At 42.5% G+C, this 21,445-nt stretch overlaps 2 protein-coding genes across 2 annotated transcripts; both read right to left on the reverse strand.

Annotated features, from left to right (window-relative positions):
* Positions 1–608: 608 nt before the first annotated feature.
* Positions 609–1,540, reverse strand: LOC113932659 (olfactory receptor 10J5-like). Its single transcript, XM_027611948.1, is given in 3 exon segments — positions 609–725; positions 727–964; positions 966–1,540. Coding segments are annotated over 3 exon segments (930 nt in total).
* Positions 1,541–9,413: 7,873 nt separating this feature from the next.
* LOC113932987 (60S ribosomal protein L10-like) lies at positions 9,414–10,068 on the reverse strand. Its single transcript, XM_027612600.1, has one exon. The coding sequence runs from the start codon at positions 9,971–9,973 to the stop codon at positions 9,482–9,484; it is 492 nt and encodes a 163-aa protein (XP_027468401.1). The 5' UTR covers positions 9,974–10,068; the 3' UTR covers positions 9,414–9,481.
* Between the last annotated feature and the right edge of the window lie 11,377 nt (positions 10,069–21,445).

Genomic DNA, 21,445 nt, shown 5'->3' on the forward strand with positions numbered 1-21,445 from the left:
TCCCTGCCTAGCCTCCAGGAAACAAGGGCTTTTGCCTTGACTGCACAGAAGGGGGGATACACATAGAAATGAATACTACCGGAGGAGCTCACATGGCTGGGGGATAGAGGGGTGAGGTTTGCTGAAGCTGTTCAGTTTTCAGTCAGCCAGAATTAAGGAAACCCTTTCTGAAAGGATCGCTACAGGGCAAGTAATTTAACTCCTAAGGATGAAAGCCATCCTCGGGCTGTCTCTGCTGCTTGTTTTCCTAAGACTCTGTCCACATCTGTTCCAACAGCCTCCTCTTCACATCTCCTTAGCAGACTAGGTCAAGGACTTGACTGAGAGGAGCCAGGTGAAGTTGGGGGCAAGAGGTCCCCACACCAAAATCCTGAGGCAAATAAACAAGTAGTCCTAATCTGGCTTGGAAGGATTCCCGTATCTAAGGAACAATATTCACTAGAGCATAAACCTGCTTTCTACCTTGTCCCTAGAGTATGAAAAAGGAAAGTGTTTCTACTCTTTGACCTTATTCTCAAGAAGCACTGTATTTAATGAACTTGTGTATTGTGGCATGTCTGTGAGCAGACATACATTACACTGGGCTAAAAGTCTCCTGACAAAGTGATTCAATCTGTTGAGAAAAGTTTTTTGCCCACAGCTCTGCGTAGGGCATCCGTGACCTCCTTGTTCCTCATGCTGTAGACAACAGGGTTCAGCAATGGAGAGATGATGGTGTACATCACTCACTGAGAGACGGTCTTGTTCTGCAGAATCCTCGGACTTGCGCTTGAGGTAGGCAATGGAGGCACAGCCGTAGTGGACAATGACCACTGTAAGGTGGGGGGCACAGGTGGCGAAAGCCTTCTTCCGGCCCTCAACAGAGGCAATCCTGAGAATGGTGGAGACGATGAAGACATAGGAGATGAAGATCAAGCCCAGAGAGACCAGGATCACAAATGAACTAACACCATAATTGATCATCTGTGGTATCAGTACAAGAGAGTTTCATGACTGGGTAAATGTCACAGAAGAAGTGCCCCACCACTGTGCCACAGAAGGGCAAACTGAACATGGCTGCCACATGGAGAACTGCCATAACCAGGCCAGTGCCAAAGGACCCACATACCAACGTAGCACACACTCCTTTGCTCATGAGGACTGTGTACCTCAGGGGGTTGCAGACGGCCACAAAGCAGTCATAGCCCATTGCTGTGAGCAAGAAGCAATTATTAGTGGCCAAGATGACAAAAAAGAACATCTGAGTTGCACAGCCTGACAAGGAGATGGGCTGGTTAGGGAAAAGGAGACCAGAAAGCATTTGTGGGACACTGACCAGTGTGTGCACAGTCTCAGAACTAGCCAGCATGCCCAGGAAGAAGTACATGAGTGTGTGGAGATGATGGTCAATATGGCTGATGGTCACGATGACGACATTACCAGTTAGAGTTAAAATGTAGATGGTAAGGAAAACCACAAAGAGCATTATCTGGTGCTTTCCAAAGATAGAGAATCCCAGAAAGATGAATTCTGTCACTTCTGTGAAGTTCTTTCTCTGCATTCTGCTAGATCAGTGTCTGAAAGCAATAAAGGAAGTCGTCAAGGAGAACATTCCCATCAGCAACTGGAGTGTACAAGAAGGGACAATGCCAGCTGAAGTGAGAGAGTGAGCCCAATTCCTTCCCTTAGGACCAGCGAGCCCAGGCACAGGGTCCTTGCACGTGAAGAGAGAACTACCAGTTCTTCCTTGGGGCTCACCCATGTGTACATTATCACTGTGGAGCAAACCATTTCCTGTGCATGGACAAGACTTCTGAATAAGTGCTTACCTCACACGCATCACACTGACGTAAGGGGAAGCAAACCGCGAGGAGGAAGTCCTGCTCTGTGTCCCCGCCGATAATGACATCCAGCACTAAGAAGAAACTCTGTTAACAAGGTGAAGTGCAGGTCAAAAAAAACAAGAGAGGAGTGTCTCAGTGGGAATGATATGGCAGAATGGAGGAGTCTAGAAAGAAGAACTTTGAGAAGTGGTCACTGGATGTGGTGACAGTCACCAAGGCCTTTTATATGGTATTTCATTCAGTTGAGTTCTGAATCTAGAAACCTTATTTCAGAGAGGTAATATGGTCCAAACAGGTCATCAGACCCTCAAAGCAGACCTTCTGCCATGAGCACTCCATTGTTTACTCAAGTGTCACTGAAGAGATCTCTTTTGCCGACTCCAGTCATCCTTTTAAGAGGTGGAGTCAGGAAGAGAGAATTGTGATGGGAAGACATTGCCTTGCCTCCACTGCAACAGGAAAGTGTTAGAATAAGTCAAGGCATGGATAAGATAATGTAGGCACCAGAGTTGAGACAAGAGGAGGAAGGAGTTTTTTAAAATCTGGGTGCACACTGGATTTGATATAATATTGAGAAATAGTTCACTAGTGCCCTTTATCGAAAGGAACACCTATCCTATGCAGAAAGCATGCAGCTAATTCTGTGGGTCTCTACAGTGACCACTCCATTGTTCTCCCTCTTTTCATTTTCATACTTTACTGAAACAGACTTCCTCTCCCACCCTCCCCAATTCCCCGAAATTTGACTTTATCATGTTCACTTTCATCAAACTGTTCTCTCAAATGTCACCAGAGTCTCCATGGCTAAAACTGTCAGACTTTGCTTTTTCCTCTTTTGACATTTCTAAACACTCTGCCTCCTGGAAACCTTCTGTGACCTTAACACTATGCTAGCTCTCTCTCTCTCTCTCTTCTCAGTGCTCAGGTGGTTATCATCCTCTATGAATCTGCTCACTTCATCCACATCGTAACTGTAAATGCTAGTCTATGCTTAATACGTGGCCCCTGCTTTTCTCTCCACAGTGTTCCACAATGTTCTTCTATTATTTCCATGTTGATTGCTCCCAAATCTATCAGTCTCCCCCGCCCCCCCAAGTCTACAACCTCCCCTGGACTTTTCTACTTGTGGGTCTTGCAAGCATAATTTTTAATTTCAAAAGCAAATGAAACATCTACCCTTCTGATATTCAGAAAAAGCTCTCCATCTCTATTTTTCCAACTTCTTCAGTGACCACACCATTATTCCAGTCTATTGGGATCAGCATCTTAGGTCCAGAGCTATTCATCACATTCAGTGAAATTCTTCCTTAAACAAGGTCTCAAGTCTGTCCAGTTTCTGGATTCATAATGATTCAACATAAGATTAGGATGCTAAAATCCTCTAGCCAGGATAATAAACATTCCTAATCCAAAATTATACGGAAATGCAAAGAACCAAGAACGCCAAAACAATTTCAAAGGAAGCACAAAGTAAAGGACTTGTACTACTTCATTTGGAGACTACAGTAATCAAGGTGGCATGGTATTCATATTAGACATAGCTCAATGGAACAAAAACAGTCCAAAAATGATCCACACGTATATAGTCAATTGATTTTTTATAAAGTTCTAAGATTTCTCAATGATAGTATTTTCAACAAATGTTGCCACAACTGGGTATCTGTATGGGGAAAAAAAAAATGAACCCCAAACCTTACCTCATGCCATACACAGAAAATCGTTCAAAATGCATCAAAGACCTACATATAAAAGCTGAAACTAAAAATTCCGGACAAAACTGATAAAATCTTCACAACCCTGGAAGGATCAAGAGTTCTTAGATACAAAACAAAAAGCATAAACCATAAGAAAAGTCATAAATCTAACTTCATCAAAACTAAAGCCTCTTTTCTTCAAAAGATATTGTTAGAAAAATGAGGAAAGCCACAGATTGGGAGAAAATATTCACAGTAGATATGTCTAAGCTTGTATTCAGAATATACACAGAATTCTTACAACTCAATACTAAGACAATTTTTAAGTTGGAAAAATATTTGGACATTTCACAAAAGATATACAAATGGTTGAAAAGCACATGGAAGATGTTCAATATCATATCAGCCATCAGAGAAATGAACAATAAAGCTATGAGATACCACTACACACCCACTCAACATGGCTAAAATGAAAAGTTTAACACCTAATATTGGCAAGGAAGTAAAGGAACTGGAACCCCTAAGCATTGGGGATGGTGATGCAGAATGGTATAACCAATTTGTACAACATTTTGGCAAGTTTTTAGAAAGGTAAATACATACTAATCTCATGACTCAATGATTTTCCTAAGTATTTGCACAAGAATTAAAATGAGTACACACAATGTCCACATCTGTGTACAGACATGTTCATGGAATGTCCTTAGCAACTTCATTCCTAGAAGCCAAAAGCTAGAAACTCAAATGTTTAGGGTAGATCCATATAATGAAATACTCAAGCAATAAAAGGAACAGATTACCAATACAAAGAAAACATGGCTGAATCTTAACATACTGAATCACAGAACTCAGACAGAATAGCGTACATTCAGTACAATCCTATTTATATGAAACTCTAGAAAATGCTAATTTAATCTATAGAGCAAGAAAACAGATCAGTGGTTGCCAGAATTGTTAGGGAATTGACCGTGAAAGAACACAAGGGAACTTTTTGGAATAAAGGAAATGTTGATTATGGTGGTAGTTATAAGATGTATAAATTCATCAAAACTCAACAAAATGTATACTTAAAATTGGTGCATTTTATTACATTATTTATATTGTATAGCATGCTATTGTATCATATTAGGTAATATTGTAATGTTTTGTACCTCAAAGTTCATTTTTAAAAAGATTCCCAACCACAAATTAGACTGTCTCTGCAAATCTGTCACTGCTAGACCCACAATTCTTTGGGGGCTCATTAGAATGTAAGAAACACGGGAATTGTCTGGGGCTTGAGATATCCAGAAACTGATCTGGAATCTTTCAACATCAAAACATGTAGTTCTGGACAAATCACTTAAAATTATCTTGGTATCAGCTCTGTGATAAGCAGCAGCCATCCAATAATTTTTTTTTTAAAGTCAACACGATGAAGAAAACACTGAGACAATGAAAGACGAGAGATAAATGTATTTGCAGATACTCCTCTTGGGAAAATAAAAACACCACAACAGGCTAACATAATGAAGAGTTAGCACTGCCAATGTTTTAGTCATGAAGATTGTACTCCAAATAAAAGAGAAAAAAGTTCAAAGTTGCAAAGAGAATTGCATTTGTAAGGAAAGAAACTACTACAGAATTTTATACTTACAACAAATCATCTATCTATTGTTTAAATCTCAGTGAACCTGTTAGGGAAAGGGAAAGAATTTTAGAACTGCAATTTAGGCCAATATCCTGAAAATTGATATTACATATAAATTACTCTTGCAGAAAATAAACAGAACCCTATGGTCTCTTCTCCAGAGACCCTGAAACAAATACTCTAAAATGCCAGGGATGGATAGAGTGATCTCTTTAAAAATCTGAAGGCAGTGGAAGAAAAACACTCGATCATAGGATGATAGGAAAGAATCTGCAAGGCTGAGCTTTTAAGACATGAGCTCAATTGGTCTGTCTTTGTGGTTTCCCATCCCAGAACAAGAGATCCCAACCCAAATGGGACTAGAGCCTGCTCAAGGACATACAGGCAACCCCAACATCTCTCAAATCTAATCTGATAGCATCGCCAACAAAAAACAAAAAACCTGGTACCTTCTCCAGAATGTGCAATCTTACAATTACCTACATCTCTCCAGATAGGACTGAAGCTTAGAACAGGTAGCACATGACCTGCACACTGGACCCCTGGTTCTGAAGCTGTCTATAAGAGAAGGAATGCCTATAAACTCAGTGGGGAGCATGCTTCTCCCTCTGCCTGATGTTCCCCTCCTTGTGCTTTCTCTCTCTCTTGTTCTTTGTCAAAATAAATAAAATCTTAAAAAAAAAAAAGGCTAAATAGTCATCCCCATTTTCCAAGACCCAATTCATTCATCTTTCTTTCCCCTTGACCATGGCTCAATCATCATCCCAGGCAGGATGAAGTGCCACTTTCTCCAAATTCTTCACACTTTTCCCCCCTCAAATTCACAGAGAAGTTGAAGGTGCAGTACAAAGACCTGGAACTATCAGAAAGCAGGCTATTGATACAGGGCTCACCACCTTCAAATACTCCAGTACTTCACAGAAACAATGGCACTCACCACAAAACAAGCACCCACATCAAGAAATGAACACTGATTCACTATCATCTAATTCTCAGATCCCATTCAATGTTTTGCTAAGTGTTTGATCACATTTTTAAAGCAATCCACTGCAGGGGCGCCTGGGTGGTTCAGTTGTTAAGAGTCTGCCTTCAGCTCAGGTCATGATCCCAGGGTCCCGGGATCAAGCCCCGCATTGGGCTCCCTGCTCAGCGGGAAGCCTGCTTCTCCCTCTCCCACTCCCCCTGCTTGTGGTTCCTTCTCTCCCTGTGTCTCTGTCAAATAAATAAATAAAATCTTAAAAAAAAAAAAAAAAAGGCAATCCAGTGCAGACTCAGGCTTCACATTCACTAGCATGGGTTGTTAACCTCCTTTTATCTAGAACAGTTCTTTAGTCTCTCCTTGTCTCTCAGGACCTGGACACTTCCAAAGGTTACAGGCCAGTTATTTTGTTGAAGATCTTTAAAGTCTGTTTTGTCTAATGTTCTTTTCATGACTAGACTCAGGTCATGTCTCTGGCAAGATGGAGTATGCTAGGCTCCTTCACCACACGCTATGGAAAGGCACAGATTCTGAAAGATCCCATTTTTAATGATGCTCTGTTGGACTGCTTAAGGTGGTATAAATCATGGTTCTCTACTTTGCAGTCACTCTTAAATTAGTATTTTGCAAAGATGTAGTTTGAAACTATATAAATATCCTATTCTTCAAGCTTATTTATTCATCTATATCATTTTAGATTTATCGTTTACTCTTTTATTCAATGGGCTATAATTACTTCCATTATTTATATTGATTCTCAAATTATTCCCAGTGTGGTCGGTGAGATCCCCTTCACTCTGGGCTCTGGTGTTCTTCCGACAGATCTCATTATCTGATCATTTCCTTCCTTCCTGGCACAAAACAGTGATCCAGTTTCATCTTCTACTTTCCCCGCCCCAGACCCGGAATTAGCCACTTCTCCAAGGATCCCTGGTTCCTCTTAGTGATATACAGTGTCTAGTAGGCAAGGAATTCACAGCAAAACCACAAATTCTCATCTAACACCACAGGCTAACTCCGAGGTTCTCCACTTCCATATCAATCTCTCCTTTTTAACAGTGAGAATGCAGATACAATAAGAAAATATATTAAAGATAATGGGAATCAACTCCCTTGCCGGTAACCAACTTCCCTTTCTGCCCAGCACCCCCCCCTCCTCCCCTGCTCCACCTCCCAGCTCCAGAACTGGCTCCTACTCCCTGCCAGACCCCTCCCTTTGTCCTCTCAATTGCTCTGAGTCACCCCACTTCCCTAAGTATTCCCTCCCCCGAGTGTGTCTTCCTTCTCTGGTCCCGTCTTATGCCATAATTCTAAATCTCTCAGTAAGGAAAAGGAAAAAGAAGAAAAGAACCATATTTCTTTGGGGTGTTTTTTCCACAAACTACATGGTAATTTGATTCATGATGAGGAATTCTAAATATTAGGCATTCATACTATTCTCTGGTAAGAATCTTTAATCCATGGGAGGAAGTATAGCAATGTGCTTGGACTCAAAGTATTTTCCCTTCTTTTCCCTTGTCTCTCCACTTTTTAAAAACTCTACACAAGTTTTCATCATGGCTTGTTTCATCCAACAAACACCTCCCGTGTCACTAGTATACATGAAGCAAAATATTAAGCAATGGATGGGACGCAGGGAAAGAAAAAACAGCATCTTTTATAAGGTTCCGTCTGGGTGTTTGGATGAATACACAAATATCTGTAATGAGACAGAATACCGTATACCATAAAATGTCATAATAACAATGATTTTTTCAAATACTCTGTGTAAAGCACCGTGCTAAGTACTTTAGTATGCGTTTACTAGCCACTAAAGCCCCAGGAATGTGAGCGGTTATATTACCATTTTACACATGAGGAAATATAGATGCTCAAAGCTTGAATGCTTAAGTTTTCACATTTAGAAAAAGAGCACTGGATTTGGAATCCACATTTGTCTGATTCCAAAATCTTTGCCCTTCATCACTGTGGCTTTCAGAAGATTGAAACATCCTCTCTTATCAGGAGGTCAGGAGAGACTTCATGAAGCAGGCAGCATAAGGGATAGACTTAGCCCCTGGAGGTTTGAGAAGCAGAGATAATCTGAAAGCCACTTCAGCTAGGGAAAATGAATTAGGATTCAAAGGAGAGACTCGGGCACATGCCCACAAGTAGAGTCTGAGGGTGCAATGGGATTTGTGGAGGGAGTAAGACAAGACCAGTAGATTGGGAAAGAATCATGGCTGGCTCTAGATCCCAGGACAATGAGTCTGTATTTCATTCAAGAATCCTAAGGTAACTAAGCCTGGTGGTAACTAAGTTCCCACCATAAACCTCACTCAGGTGGTCGGAGGAATGACAGTGTGGGGAACCGCCTCCAGGAAGTGGCACTTAGGGCCTGAGCGGCTCTGAGGATTAGACTAGGAGACGAGATTCTGGACAGTGGTTACTGAATCTGGACAACCCATCCCAGGAGGTTGGGAGGGAAGATGAAGGGGATAAAGTGCTGGCCAAAATGAAAAAGGGGGATGGGTCAGGGGGACTGGGATCACAGGGAGATGGAAAGCAGCTTAACAGGATTAAGGAAGTGGAATACATGGACAAATTTAAGGAATTTGTTTGAAACCTGAAGAAAAGAACTAGATGGAGTCATCACAACTCCAATACGGGAGGTTTAACTTCAAGGAGATGGGAGGTCACTGGACACAGCCCATCAAAATAGTCCCTCTCATCTGCAAAATCTACATACCCCACGCCACGGGAGACACTCACAAAAACTGCATGTACGGAGCATGTGCCTGAACGAATGCTAAGGCGGCATCACCCCAGATGGATACCGAAGCTCACCGTGAGTGTCCTGAGGTAATGCTCACGTTCAGCTTGATCACACAGGTGGAGAAGCCTCTGCAGCACTCCCCCTAGACCCCCCCCAGCTTCGGCTGACCCCTCCCGTGCCCACGGCCTCTTCTCCTGCAGCACCCAGGGCAAGAGCAACGAGGGGACCATTTTTTAAGCCTGGGCTGAGAGTACAAGGTCATCAATGGGGGGGTGACAAGATTGTCTCTGAGGTCGATGAGGAGTTCCCCGTCCTGGGGAAAGTTCCCCGTCATTTTTTTTTTTTTTAAGATTTTATTTATTTTTTTGACAGAGACACAGCGAGAGAGGGAACATAAGCAGGGGGAGTGGGAGAGGGAGAAGCAGGCTTCCCGCGGAGCAGGGAGCCAGATGAAGGGCTCGATCCCAGGACCCCGGGATCATGACCTGAGCCGAAGGCAGATGCTTAACAACTGAGCCACCCAGGCGCCCCCTTTTTTTTTTTGACAGGAAGTAGGTTTTATTGGTGGCCATAAAGAGGGAGGGGGCAGTGCCGAGATTCTCATGAGTGCAGAGCCCTCCATTTGTCCAAGGGGCCACGATTAGGGATGTATTTGACCCCACAGCCATCTGGGATAAGCCGCTTTTCAGCCACCATGGCTTCAAATTCATCCGCATTAAACTTAGTAAAGCCCCACTTCTTGGAGATGTGGATCTTCTGGCGGCCAGGGAACTTGAACTTGGCCCTGCGTAGGGCCTCAAGCACATGTTCCTTGTTCTGCAGCTTGGTACGGATGGACGTGATGACTGGGCCAGTGTGGACCCTGGCTACTGTGCCCTGGGGCTTTCCAAAGGCACCCCGCATACCTGTCTGCAGCCTGTCAGCTCCAGCACAGGACAACATCTTGCTGATACGGATGACATGGAAGGGATGGAGCCGCACTCGGATGTGAAAACCATCTTTGCCACAGCTTTTCACCATGTACTTGTTGGCACAAATACGGGCAGCCTCCAGGGCTTCAGAGGAGAGCTGCTCATATTCATCTGACACCATGTGGCCACATAGTGGGAACTCATCCACTTTTGCCTTCTTCCACCCCAGGTCAAAGATGCGGATCTTGGCATCAGGGACCCCTCTGCAGAAGCGAGACTTTTTCCCAGGAAAGTTCCCCGTCCCCCCCTACCTGTGCCAGTTGGGTGGGAGTCCCCCGTGGACACTGCTGAGCTCTGGGTCAACTAAAGTCTTGGTGAGAAAGTGGCTGAGGTAGGGTTCCCCTGGGGGAGCTCACCCCCAAGACTGTCCTGGGGAAGGAGCAGGATTCCTATGGTGGGAGGTGTGAGGAAAGACCTCCTTTGTGACAGAGACTGGGATTTGTACAGGGGGGACTCTGCACCATCCCCAAAAGAGATCCAGTTTGTAAACTGGGGTATCTACACCAAAGCCCGTACCCCAGACTGGCCAGCCCTGAGCCAGGAGATGCAGGAGAACATGCTCACAGAGCTCCAGAAGTGGAGCTGAAGCTCTCCTCCCATAGGACAAAGTTACTGGGAAGGAAAGTCACCGACAGAAAAGACCAGCTCTGAAGACAATGACGCTTCATGCCCTAGGGCTATTCCTGTTTTCTTTGAATTTCCTATCTATTGAACTGCTTCATTGATAACAGAAGGATAATGCCTCCTAGCATTTGTTCAGCATCTTTCATGGCCCCACGTAACTACTATTTAGGGGTCACATTTTTAAATTTTTCTATTATTCATAAAACAGGGAACCACTGGGATGTAACAAAAATAAAACTTGGTTGTAGGAGAAAAAAAATAAAGGGTTGATTACTAGGTGCAGCTTTTCTACTATCCATTCAAAGGAGTTTATTCTTACTCAACTATTTATTTCTAAGGAACTTAGTTGAAGACCTGTTAAGTTGGACTTCCAGGTCACAGCTGACAGAAACAGAAAGGTCTAACAGGTCTGGGGCTGCTCTACTAAGAACTACTGCTCCTTCCTGGGCACAACCCCACATCTCTTCTAATAAGATACAAGCCTGAAAAGTATGGGAGCACAGCTATCTGGGGCCACATGGTTCAAGACCCCTGGAATATTCTCCAACACCCGTTGATCCTGCCAGCGTTCCTATGTCATCCAAAAATATCACAAGCAGAAGACTCATGGTACCTTTGCTTAAAATCCTTGGAAGATCCCCAGGTCCTTATGATAGAAGCCAAACATCTCAGCATGGAATACAGGATCTTGCAGGATGTGACTACCTGGCCAAAGTCTATGTGTCCAGGATGTTCAGCCACTGACTATGTACTCAATACATATCTATTATGTTATAATATTAGTATAATACATTATATAATACAATATATAATACAATAATATTACTTGTATTACTATAATTTCTGTTTTTACCTAAAGCACATGACACACTATCATGTTGTTAGTGCCCAGTGAGAGTGGGTTTCATCTGTTAACTCCTTTACCAAATGGAAAAGAGCAAAAGATGCTGTACTTAGGGAGAGTCCCAGATAAGTACAGCATAGACACATTGGTCCTAGTTTGCACACAATGGAGCCAGTTAAGAAAGAAATCTGGATAAACCCAGAGTTTTAACAAGAAACTGCTGAAACCAAGCAAAGAGACCATTTATAAGTGCAGATGAAAGGCACAGAACAATGTAATGAAAACAAAAGACTCCAGAAACAGATGATCAAGCATTGGAGCCTATGAAGATTTCCTGAGTGCTAAGGAAGAGCTGCTGCATGGTTTCTCATAAGCCCCATGAGCCTCCCCACTGAATGGTAAGAGAATGGGTAAGGGGAGCAAGACAGTCAGGCAGGTGTTTTGTTGATAGGAAAGGAAGGCTATTTCCTAACTATGTATTTTCCATTTAGGATACATCTCCATAATTTTATACATTGAATATTAAAAAAAAACCCAGGTATGATTCTCTTCTATTTAACAAATGTAATAGAGATAATTTTTGCAAACATTACGCATTTTAGTTTCTCTTTTAAAGTATCTCCCCTCAGCAGCCTCCCCCATGTGGGACTAAGCCACATGATAGATTGTTCCAGGGCATATATGCTCTAGTAAGATGAACTTATTAGGCAGACAAAAACTTTCCTCTAGAGAGATAGGAGCAAGACAGCAGAGGAGTAGGAGACCTGGATTTCGTCTGATACCAATAATTCAGCTAATAGGGATCAAACCATTCTGAACACCTACGAACTCAACAGGAGATCGAAGAGGAGAGTAGCAACAACTCTCTGAACAGAGAAGCGACCACTTACTGGAAGGTAGGACGTGCGGAGAAGTGAATCCGAGGCGATATTCGGGAGGACAGACGGCGGGGGAGGGGGCCTCCGTCGGCTGCTTCTGGCAAGTGCTAGAGCCGCGGAGCACAAAATCGGAACTTTTAGAAGTTGGCTCTGCTGAGGGACGTCACTCCAGTGGCTAAGCAGGGGGTGGAATCCTCGCGGGACAGTGTGGTCTCAGGACCCTCGGGGTCACAGAAAGACCGGGGGTGCCTGAGTGCGGCAGAGCTCCCAGGTATCAGAGCAGGGAAGCCGGCTGCAGAGACGGAGCCGAGGCGCGGGCTCTCAGCTCGGGGTTGCCATAAACTGTGATCCGCGGCCCACTCGGGCCACTGCTCCTCCAGCAGGGACCCAACAAGCGGCAGATCCGGGGAGACTCCCCTTCCTCCCCCGGGAGGAGCGGCACGGGAGTGCACCACAGGGATCTGCTGGGTTTGGAGACTCCACACGGGGTCGGGTGCCAGAGATAGAAACGCTCGGTCACAGGCCGGGTGAGCACGGAGTGCGGCCGGAGACCGGGGAGACGGGAGTGACTGACTGCTTTTCTCTGGGGGCGCACTGAGGAGCAGGGCCCCGAGTTCTTGCCTCCTCTGGGGCGGAGATTGGGAGGCCACCATTTTCACCCTGGTCCTCCAAAGCTGTACGGAGAGCTTGCAGGGAACAAAAGCTCCTGAGAGCAAACCGGAGCAGCTTGCTTAGCCCGGACTCACAAGGGCGGGGCAATTCCGCCTCCGGCAAAGACATTTGGGAACCACAGCAACAGGCCTCTCCCCCAGAAGATCAGCACGAACAGCCAGCGAGCCAAGACCAAGTTTACCGATCAAGGAGAACGGGAGAACTCCAGTGCTAGGGGAATACTGCACGTAGAATTCATGGCTATTTTTACCATGATTCATTAGTTTTTCAAAGTTAATTTTTTAAAGGGTTTTTTTTAATTTTTCCTTTTCCCTTTTTCAACCAACATCTTATCAATCCCTTTTTTAAAAAAAAACATTTTTTATTTTTCATTTTTAGAGTCATATTTTATCCCTTCATAGTAGTTACCCTTATTTTTGGCATATATATATAAGTTGTTCTCTCTTTAAAAAATTTTGAGATACAGTTTCTTCTAACAGATCAAAATATACCCTAAATCACTAGTGTATGGCTTTGTTCTAGTCTCCTGCCTGATCACATTCTTTTTTTTTCTTTTTTTTAAATCTTCTTTCTTTTTTCAAACAACTTATCACTTCCTTTTATAAGATCTTTTATAATTTTCATCTTTACAGTCATCTTCCATCCCTTCATTGTATCAACCCTTATTTTGTACATATATAAGTCTTTCTTCCTTTAAAATTTTAGGAGGCACTTTTTTCTAAAGACCAAAATACGCCCAAAATCTAGTGTGTGGCACTGATCTATGCACTAGCCTGATCATATTTGATCATATTCAGTTTTTTTCGTATTGTTCTGTTTTTGTATTTATCTTTTTCTTTTTTTCTTTCTTTCCCTTTCTTTTCCCCTGGTTTCAGGTCTTTTCTGATTTGTATAGAGTATATTTGCTGGGGTAGTTGTTAAACTGTTAGCATTCTGTTCTCTCATTCATCTATTCTCCTCTGGACAAAATGACAAGACGAAAAAAATCACCTCAGCAAAAAGAACAAGAGATAGTACCATCAGCCAGGGACCTACTCAATACGGACATTAGTACAATGTCGGACCAAGAGTTCAGAATCATGACTTTAAAGATACTAGCTGGGCTTGAGAAAAGCGTGGAAGTTATTAGAGAAACCCTTTCTGGAGAAATAAAAGAACTAAAATCTAACCAAGTCAAAATCAAAAAGGCTCTTAATGAGGTGCAATCAAAAATGGAGGCACTAACTGCTAGGATAAATGAGGCAGAAGAGAGAATCAGCGATATAGAAGACCAAATGATGGAAAATAAAGAGGCTGAGAAAAAGAGAGAGAGACAACTACAGAATCACGAGGGCAGAATTCGAGAGATAAGTGACACGATAAGACGAAACAACAGTAGAATAATTGGGATCCCAGAAGAAGAAGAAGAAAGAGAGAGAGGGGCAGAAGGTATATCGGAGCAAATAATAGCAGAGAACTTCCCTAATGTGGGGCAAGAAACAGGCATCAAAATCCAGGAGGCACAGAGAACCCCTCTCAAAATCAATAAAAATAGGTCAACACCCCGACAACTAATAGTAAAACTTACGAGTCCCAGAGACAAAGAGAAAATCCTGAAAGCAGCTCAGGAGAAGAGATATGTAACCTACAATGGTAGAAACATTAGATTGGCAACAGACCTATCCACAGAGACCTGCCAGGCCAGAAAGGACGGGCATGATATCTTCAGAGCACTAAATGAGAAAAATATGCAGCCAAGAATACTATATCCAGCTAGACTCCCATTGAAAATTGAAGGAGAGATAAAAAGCTTCCAGGACAAACAAAAACTAAAGGAATTTGCAAACACGAAACCAGCCCTCCAAGAAATACTGAAAGGGGTCCTCTAAGCAAAGAGAGAGCCTAAAAGCAGCAAAGATCAGAAAGGAACACAGACAACATACAGTAACAGTCACCTTACAGGCAATACAATGGCACTAAATTCATACTTTTCAATAGTTACCCTGAATGTAAATGGGCTCAATGCCCCAATCAAAAGACACAGGCTATCAGATTGGATTAAAAAACAAGACCCATCCATATGCTGTCTGCAAGAGACTCATTTTAGACCCAAAGACACCCCCACATTGAAAGTGAGGGGGTGGAATACCATTTATCATCTAATGGACACCAAAAGAAAGCTGGGGTGGCAATCCTTATATCAGACGAATTAGATTTTAAACCAAAGACTGTAATAAGAGATGAGGAAGGACACTATATCCTTCTTAAAGGGTCTATCCAACAAGAAGATCTAACAATTGTAAATATCTATGCCCCTAACATGGGAGCAGCGAATTATATAAGGCAATTAATAACAAAAGCGAAGAAACACATTGACAACAAAACAATGATAGTGGGGGACTTTAACACCCCCCTGACTGAAATGGACAGATCATCTAAGCAAAAGATCAACAAGGAAATAAAGACTTTAAATGACACACTGGACCAAACGGACTTCACAGACATATTCAGAAGATTCCATCCCAAAGCAACGGAATACACATTCTTCTCTAGTGCCCGTGGAACATTCTCCAGAATTGATCACATCCTAGGTCACAAATCAGATCTCAACCGGCACCAAAAGATTGGGATATTCCCTGCATATTTTCAGACCACAATGCTTTGAAACTAGAACTCAATCACAAGAGCAAAGTCGGACAGAACTCAAATACATGGAGGCTAAAGAGCATCCTACTAAAGAATGAATGGGTCAACCAGGAAATTAAGAAGAATTAAAAAAAATTCATGGAAACCAATGAAAATGAAAACACAACTGTTCAAAATCTTTGGGATACAGCAAAGGCAGTCGTGAGAGGAAAGTATATAGCAATACAAGCCTTTCTCAAGAAACAAGAAAGGTCTCAGATACACAACCTAACCCTACACCTAAAGGAGCTGGAGAAAGAACAGCAAATAAAGCCCAAACCCAGCAGGAGAAGAGAAATAATAAAGATCAGAGCAGAAATCCACGAACTAGAAACCAAAAGAACAGTAGAACAGATCAACGAAACTAGGAGCTGGTTCTTTGAAAGAATTAACAAGATTCATAAACCCCTGGCCAGACTTATCAAAAAGAAGAGAGAAATGACACAAATCAACAAAATCATGAATGAAAGAAGAGAGATCACAACCAACACCAAAGAAATACAAACAATTATAAGAACATATTATGAGCAACTCTATGCCAGCAAATTAGATAACCTGGAAGAAATGGGTACATTCCTAGGGCTGTATCAACTACCAAAATTGAACCAGGAAGAAATAGAAAACCTGAACAGACCTATAACCTCTAAGGAAATTGAAGCGTCATCAAAAATCTCCCAAGAAACAAAAGCCCAGGGCCAGATGGCTTCCCAGGGGAATTCTATCAGACATTTCAAGAAGAATTAATACCTATTCTCCTGAAACTGTTCCAAAAAATAGAAATGGAAGGAAAACTTCCAAACTCATTTTATGAGGCCAGCATTACCTTGATCCCAAAACCAGACAAAGACCCCATCAAAAAGGAGAATTACAGACCAATATCCTTGATGAACATGGATGCAAAAATTCTCACCAAATACTAGCCAATAGGATCCAACAGTACATTAAAAGGATTATTCACCATGACCAAGTGGGATTTATCCCTGGGCTGCAAGGCTGGTTCAACGTCCGCAAATCAATCAACGTGATACAATACATTAACAAAAGAAAGAAAAAGAATCATATGATCCTCTCAATAGATGCAGAAAAAGCATTTGACAAAGTACAGCATCCTTTCTTGACCAAAACTCTTCAGAGTATAGGGATAGAGGGTACGTACCTCAGTATCTTAAAAGCCATCTATGAAAAACCTACAGCCAATATCATTCTCAATGGGGAAAAGCTGAGATCTTTTCCCCTAAAGTCAGGAACACGGCAGGGATGTCCACTCTCACCACTGCTATTCAACCTAGTATTAGAAGTCCTAGCCACAGCAATCAGACAACAAAAAGAAATCAAAGGCATCCAAATCGGCAAAGAGGAAGTCAAACTCTCACTCTTTGCAGATGATATGATACTGTATGTGGAAAACCCAAAAGACTCCACCCCAAAACTGCTGGAACTCATACAGGAATTCAGTCAAGTAGCAGGCTATAAAATCAATGCACAGAAATCAGTGGCATTCCTATACACCAACAACAAGACAGAAGAGAGACAAATCAAGGAGTCGATCCCATTTACAATGGCACCCAAAACCATAAGAAACCTAGGAATAAATTTAACCAAAGAGGCAAAGGATCTGTACTCAGAAAACTATAAAATACTCGTGAAAGAAACTGAGGAAGACACAAAGAAATGGAAAAACGTTCCATGCTCATGGATTGGAAGAACCAACATTGTGAAGATGTCAATGCTACCTAGAGCAATCTACACATTCAATGCAATCCCCATCAAAATACCATCCCCTTTTTTCAAAGAAATGGAACAAATAATCCTAAAATTGGTATGGAACCAGAGGAGACCCCGAATACCCATAGGAATCTTGAAAAAGAAAAGCAAAGCTGGCGGCATCACAATTCCGGACTTCCAGCTCTATTACAAAGCTGTCATCATCAAGACAGTATGGTACTGGCACAAAAACAGACACATAGCTCAATGGAACAGAATCAGGAGCCCAGAAATGGACCCTCAACTCTATGGTCAACTAATCTTCGACAAAGCAGGAAAGAATGTCCAATGGAAAAAAGACAGTCTCTTCAACAAATGGTGTTGGGAAAATTGGACAGCCACATGCAGAAGAATGCAACTGGACCATTTCCTTACACCACACACAAAAATGGACTCCAAATGGTTGAAAGACCTAAACGTGAGACAGGAGTCCATCAAAATCCTAAAGGAGAACACAGGTAGCAACCTCTTCGACCTCAGCCACAGCAACTTCTTCCTAGAAACATCGCCAGAGGCAAGGGAAGCCAGGGCAAAAATGAACTAGTGGGATTTCATCAAGATAAAAAGCCCTTGCACAGCAAAAGAAACAGTCGACAAAATCAAAGACAACCGACAGAATGGCAGAAGATATTTGCAAATGACATATCAGATAAAGGGCTAGTATCCAAAATCTATAAAGAACTTATCAAACTCAACACCCAAAGAACAAATAATCCAATTAAGAAATGGGCAGAAGACATGAACAGACATTTTTCCAAAGAAGACATCCAAATGGCCAACAGACACATGAAAAAGTGCTCAACATCGCTCGGCATCAGGGAAATCCAAATCAAAACCTCAACGAGATACCACCTCACACCTGTCAGAATGGCTAAAATTAACAAGTCAGGAAACGACAGGTGTTGGCGGGGATGCGGAGAAATGGGAACCCTCCTACACTGTTGGTGGGAATGCAAGCTGGTGCAACCCCTCTGGAAAACAGTATGGAGGTTCCTCAAACAGTTGAAAATAGAGCTACCATACGATCCAGCAATTGCACTATTGGGTATTTACCCCAAAGATACAAATGTAGGGATCCGAAGGGGTACGTGCACCCCGATGTTTATAGCAGCAATGTCCACAATAGCCAAACTGTGGAAGGAGCCAAGATGTCCATCGACAGATGAATGGATCAAGAAGAGGTGGTATATATACACAATGGAATATTATGCAGCCATCAAAAGGAAGGAGATCTTGCCATTTGCAACGACGTGGCTGGAACTGGAGGGTGTTATGCTGAGTGAAATAAGTCAATCAGAGAAAGACATGTATCATATGACCTCACTGATATGAGGAATTCTTAATCTCAGGAAACAAACTGAGGGTTGCTGGAGTGGTGGCGGGTGGGAGGGATGAGGTGGCTGGGTGATAGACATTGGGTAGGGTTTGTGCTATGGTGAGTGCTGTGAATTGTGCAAGACTGTTGAATCACAGATCTGTACTTCTGAAACAAATAATGCAACATATGTTAAGAAAAAAGAAAAAGAAGAAGATAGCAGGAGGAGAAGAATGAAGGGGAGTAAGTCGGAGGGGGAGACGAACCATGAGAGATGATGGACTCTGAAAAACAAACTGAGGGTTCTCGAGGGGAGGAGGGTGGGGGGATGGGTTAGTCTGGTGATGGGTACTAAAGAGGGCACATTCTGCGTGGAGCACTGGGTGTTATGCACAAACAATGAATCATGGAACACTACATCAAGAACTAATGATGTAATGTATGGTGATTAACATAACAATAAACACATTTTAAAAAGTTTCCTCTAACAAGACTATCATGGATAATACTGATGCTCATCTATGTCTTGTACTCTTCTTCAAAGAACATACTTCTAAGCCCTCTTGCCAGAACTCAGGGCCCTGTTACTAGTTTACTGACTATAAGAAGTATTGTGTCACACGTTCTTGCTGACTTATTTCAGAGTGGGTATGAGATTCCCAGAAGTTCTCTCCCACTCACATAGGTAAGATCCATTCTGGTGCGCATAGAAGATAACCCATCAGCCTGGATCCCCGAGTGATGACAACAGAGTTCCAACAGTTTGTAGTTAATATGTACTACATTATATAGAATGCTTGAGATTCCTTGTATGACAATAAAGAACAACTGAAAAGAAAGCAGAATATATGTGGTGTATGTGTCCATATAACTCTTTCTGGGATGCCTACATCATCACTGGAATTGTCCTATCAAAATGAATTTGGTGGCTCAGCTTGGTTAAGAAGATGGACCTGGAAATTTAGCTTACTTTGTGATCTTTGTTTCAAAATGAGACAAGACACAGAAGTTCCCCCTGTCAAGGGAAAACCAGAGCCTGACTGTCAAAGCAGAAAACAGATCTTACTCCGAACTACTGGAAGAGGGGAAAGAGATCTCAGTCTAGAATTGGGCTCAATTCTGAATACAGCAGGAACAAGGGGCAGGGTAGTGGTCAGGGAAAGGAAAATTATTATGCATAAACCTCAGAGATAGGGGAGATTCTGGTTCAACAGACTTGACCGGAATCTTGCTGGAGGCAAACCAAGGTGGTCAAATACCAAGGGTGGACAGTGAAGATTCCTTCTAAAATTGGGTGAATTTCAGGCTCTACAATGACAGACACAAGCCCAAGGTCAAAGCCTAGTGGAGAAGAGGGCTTGAAAGAGCCTAACTCAAGTCTGGTCAAGAAGAGCATAGACATTTCTTTTCCATTAAACAACATGAGGCCATTCTTGTTCAGTTGCCTTTTGTTCATGAAGGACCAGCTAGACCATCTGCAGGGACTTGGTAGGAAACATCTGCTGAATGATACAAGTCCTACAACTAAATGAAGGTTGATCTTATGAAAAGAGAAGAAACCCAGTTCATAAGTGCAGGCAACCAGTGGAGAAGACTGCATCGTTGGGCATGATGCATTGCACGAGGCGAGGTGAGAGGCGAGGCTGGCAGCAGCAACCCAATAGACTTGCTGGTTTGCAGTCTGAGTATCTTTAGTGACAGCACAGACATCAGTGTCACAAGCATGGTCTTCCCTCAGAGCAGAGCACAGAAGCATTCAGCTTTAGTCTGTAGGACTTCCTTACCTAGCCCCAGGAAGGATCTCAGTTGTCAGGCCAGTAGAGTAGAAGAAAAAAATGGAAACATTAGTTTGGAGAATTGGAGGCAGACATTGGAGAAAACTAGAAGAACTGAGAATTTGGTGAGGGCTGGAAAAATGGGCAAAATGGCAGGATCCAATCCATTTTACAGATGAAGTCTCAAAGACCATGAACAGAGCTAAAATCTAATAATCCACAAGAGCAGGTTATGGTTTTCTGTTGAAACAGAAAATTTTCTCTATAGTTACCTCCCTCTTGGATTTCCTGTTTTTAAAGGAAGTCTGGTTTCATTAGATTTGATCTGATTATTCATGTAAATGGAACAAGAATGGACATTGACTACATAAGCCTTTTGGAGTTTGCTTTGCTGGAACTTCTCATAAGGACCCACAGACTTTCAAAAGACTCAAGTCTTGGTACCCAAGCCGAGAACTCACCACCCAAGTTCACCTTCAGTACCTATAGATATGGATAGATTCCTCTCTTCAAAATATCCTAAGCTTGCTGAGCTTGCTGGGAAGTGACCTTCCTTAACTTACCTGGTAAGGCTGGAAACCCTATTATAAGCCAGATACCAAGCTGATTTTCCCCAGAAGACTCTGTAAGCACTAGCTCCATAAAGTCAACTTTAGTTTCTTAACACTGTGTGGCCAGATCTGATTCTATGTACCATTTTCAAATAGGACATTCCAGTTTAAGCCTAAATATAACCAGCATCTCTAATTATGTCCTGTTACAAGGAGAACAGATTCTTATTGAATTTAAGCAAATAACATTGCCACAAAAAATAAGAATGCTCAAGGTTTTCTAAATTCTGGAAGGAATAGGGAGATACAGACGATACAGGTTTCATTTTTGTTTACAAAAGCATAATCTAATTGTTACAAGTAACCTTGGAGAAGAAAGAAAAGGAGTTCTCACATCCAGAAAATGGAACATTAACAGTCTAGCAAGGTTCCAAATGAAACCCACCAGCGTCCCTTCAATAGTCCGTTCAGTCCCTCATAATTAATTCTTGTTCTGCTCTTCCTTG

The sequence above is a fragment of the Zalophus californianus genome, chromosome 10 (genome assembly GCF_009762305.2).
Source record: "Zalophus californianus isolate mZalCal1 chromosome 10, mZalCal1.pri.v2, whole genome shotgun sequence".
NCBI classification, from domain to species: Eukaryota; Metazoa; Chordata; class Mammalia; order Carnivora; family Otariidae; genus Zalophus; species Zalophus californianus.

Bases quoted from the DNA above. Each gene is read 5' to 3' on its own strand.
- LOC113932987 (XM_027612600.1), bottom strand. From the start codon at position 9,973: ATGGTGTCAGATGAATATGAGCAGCTCTCCTCTGAAGCCCTGGAGGCT.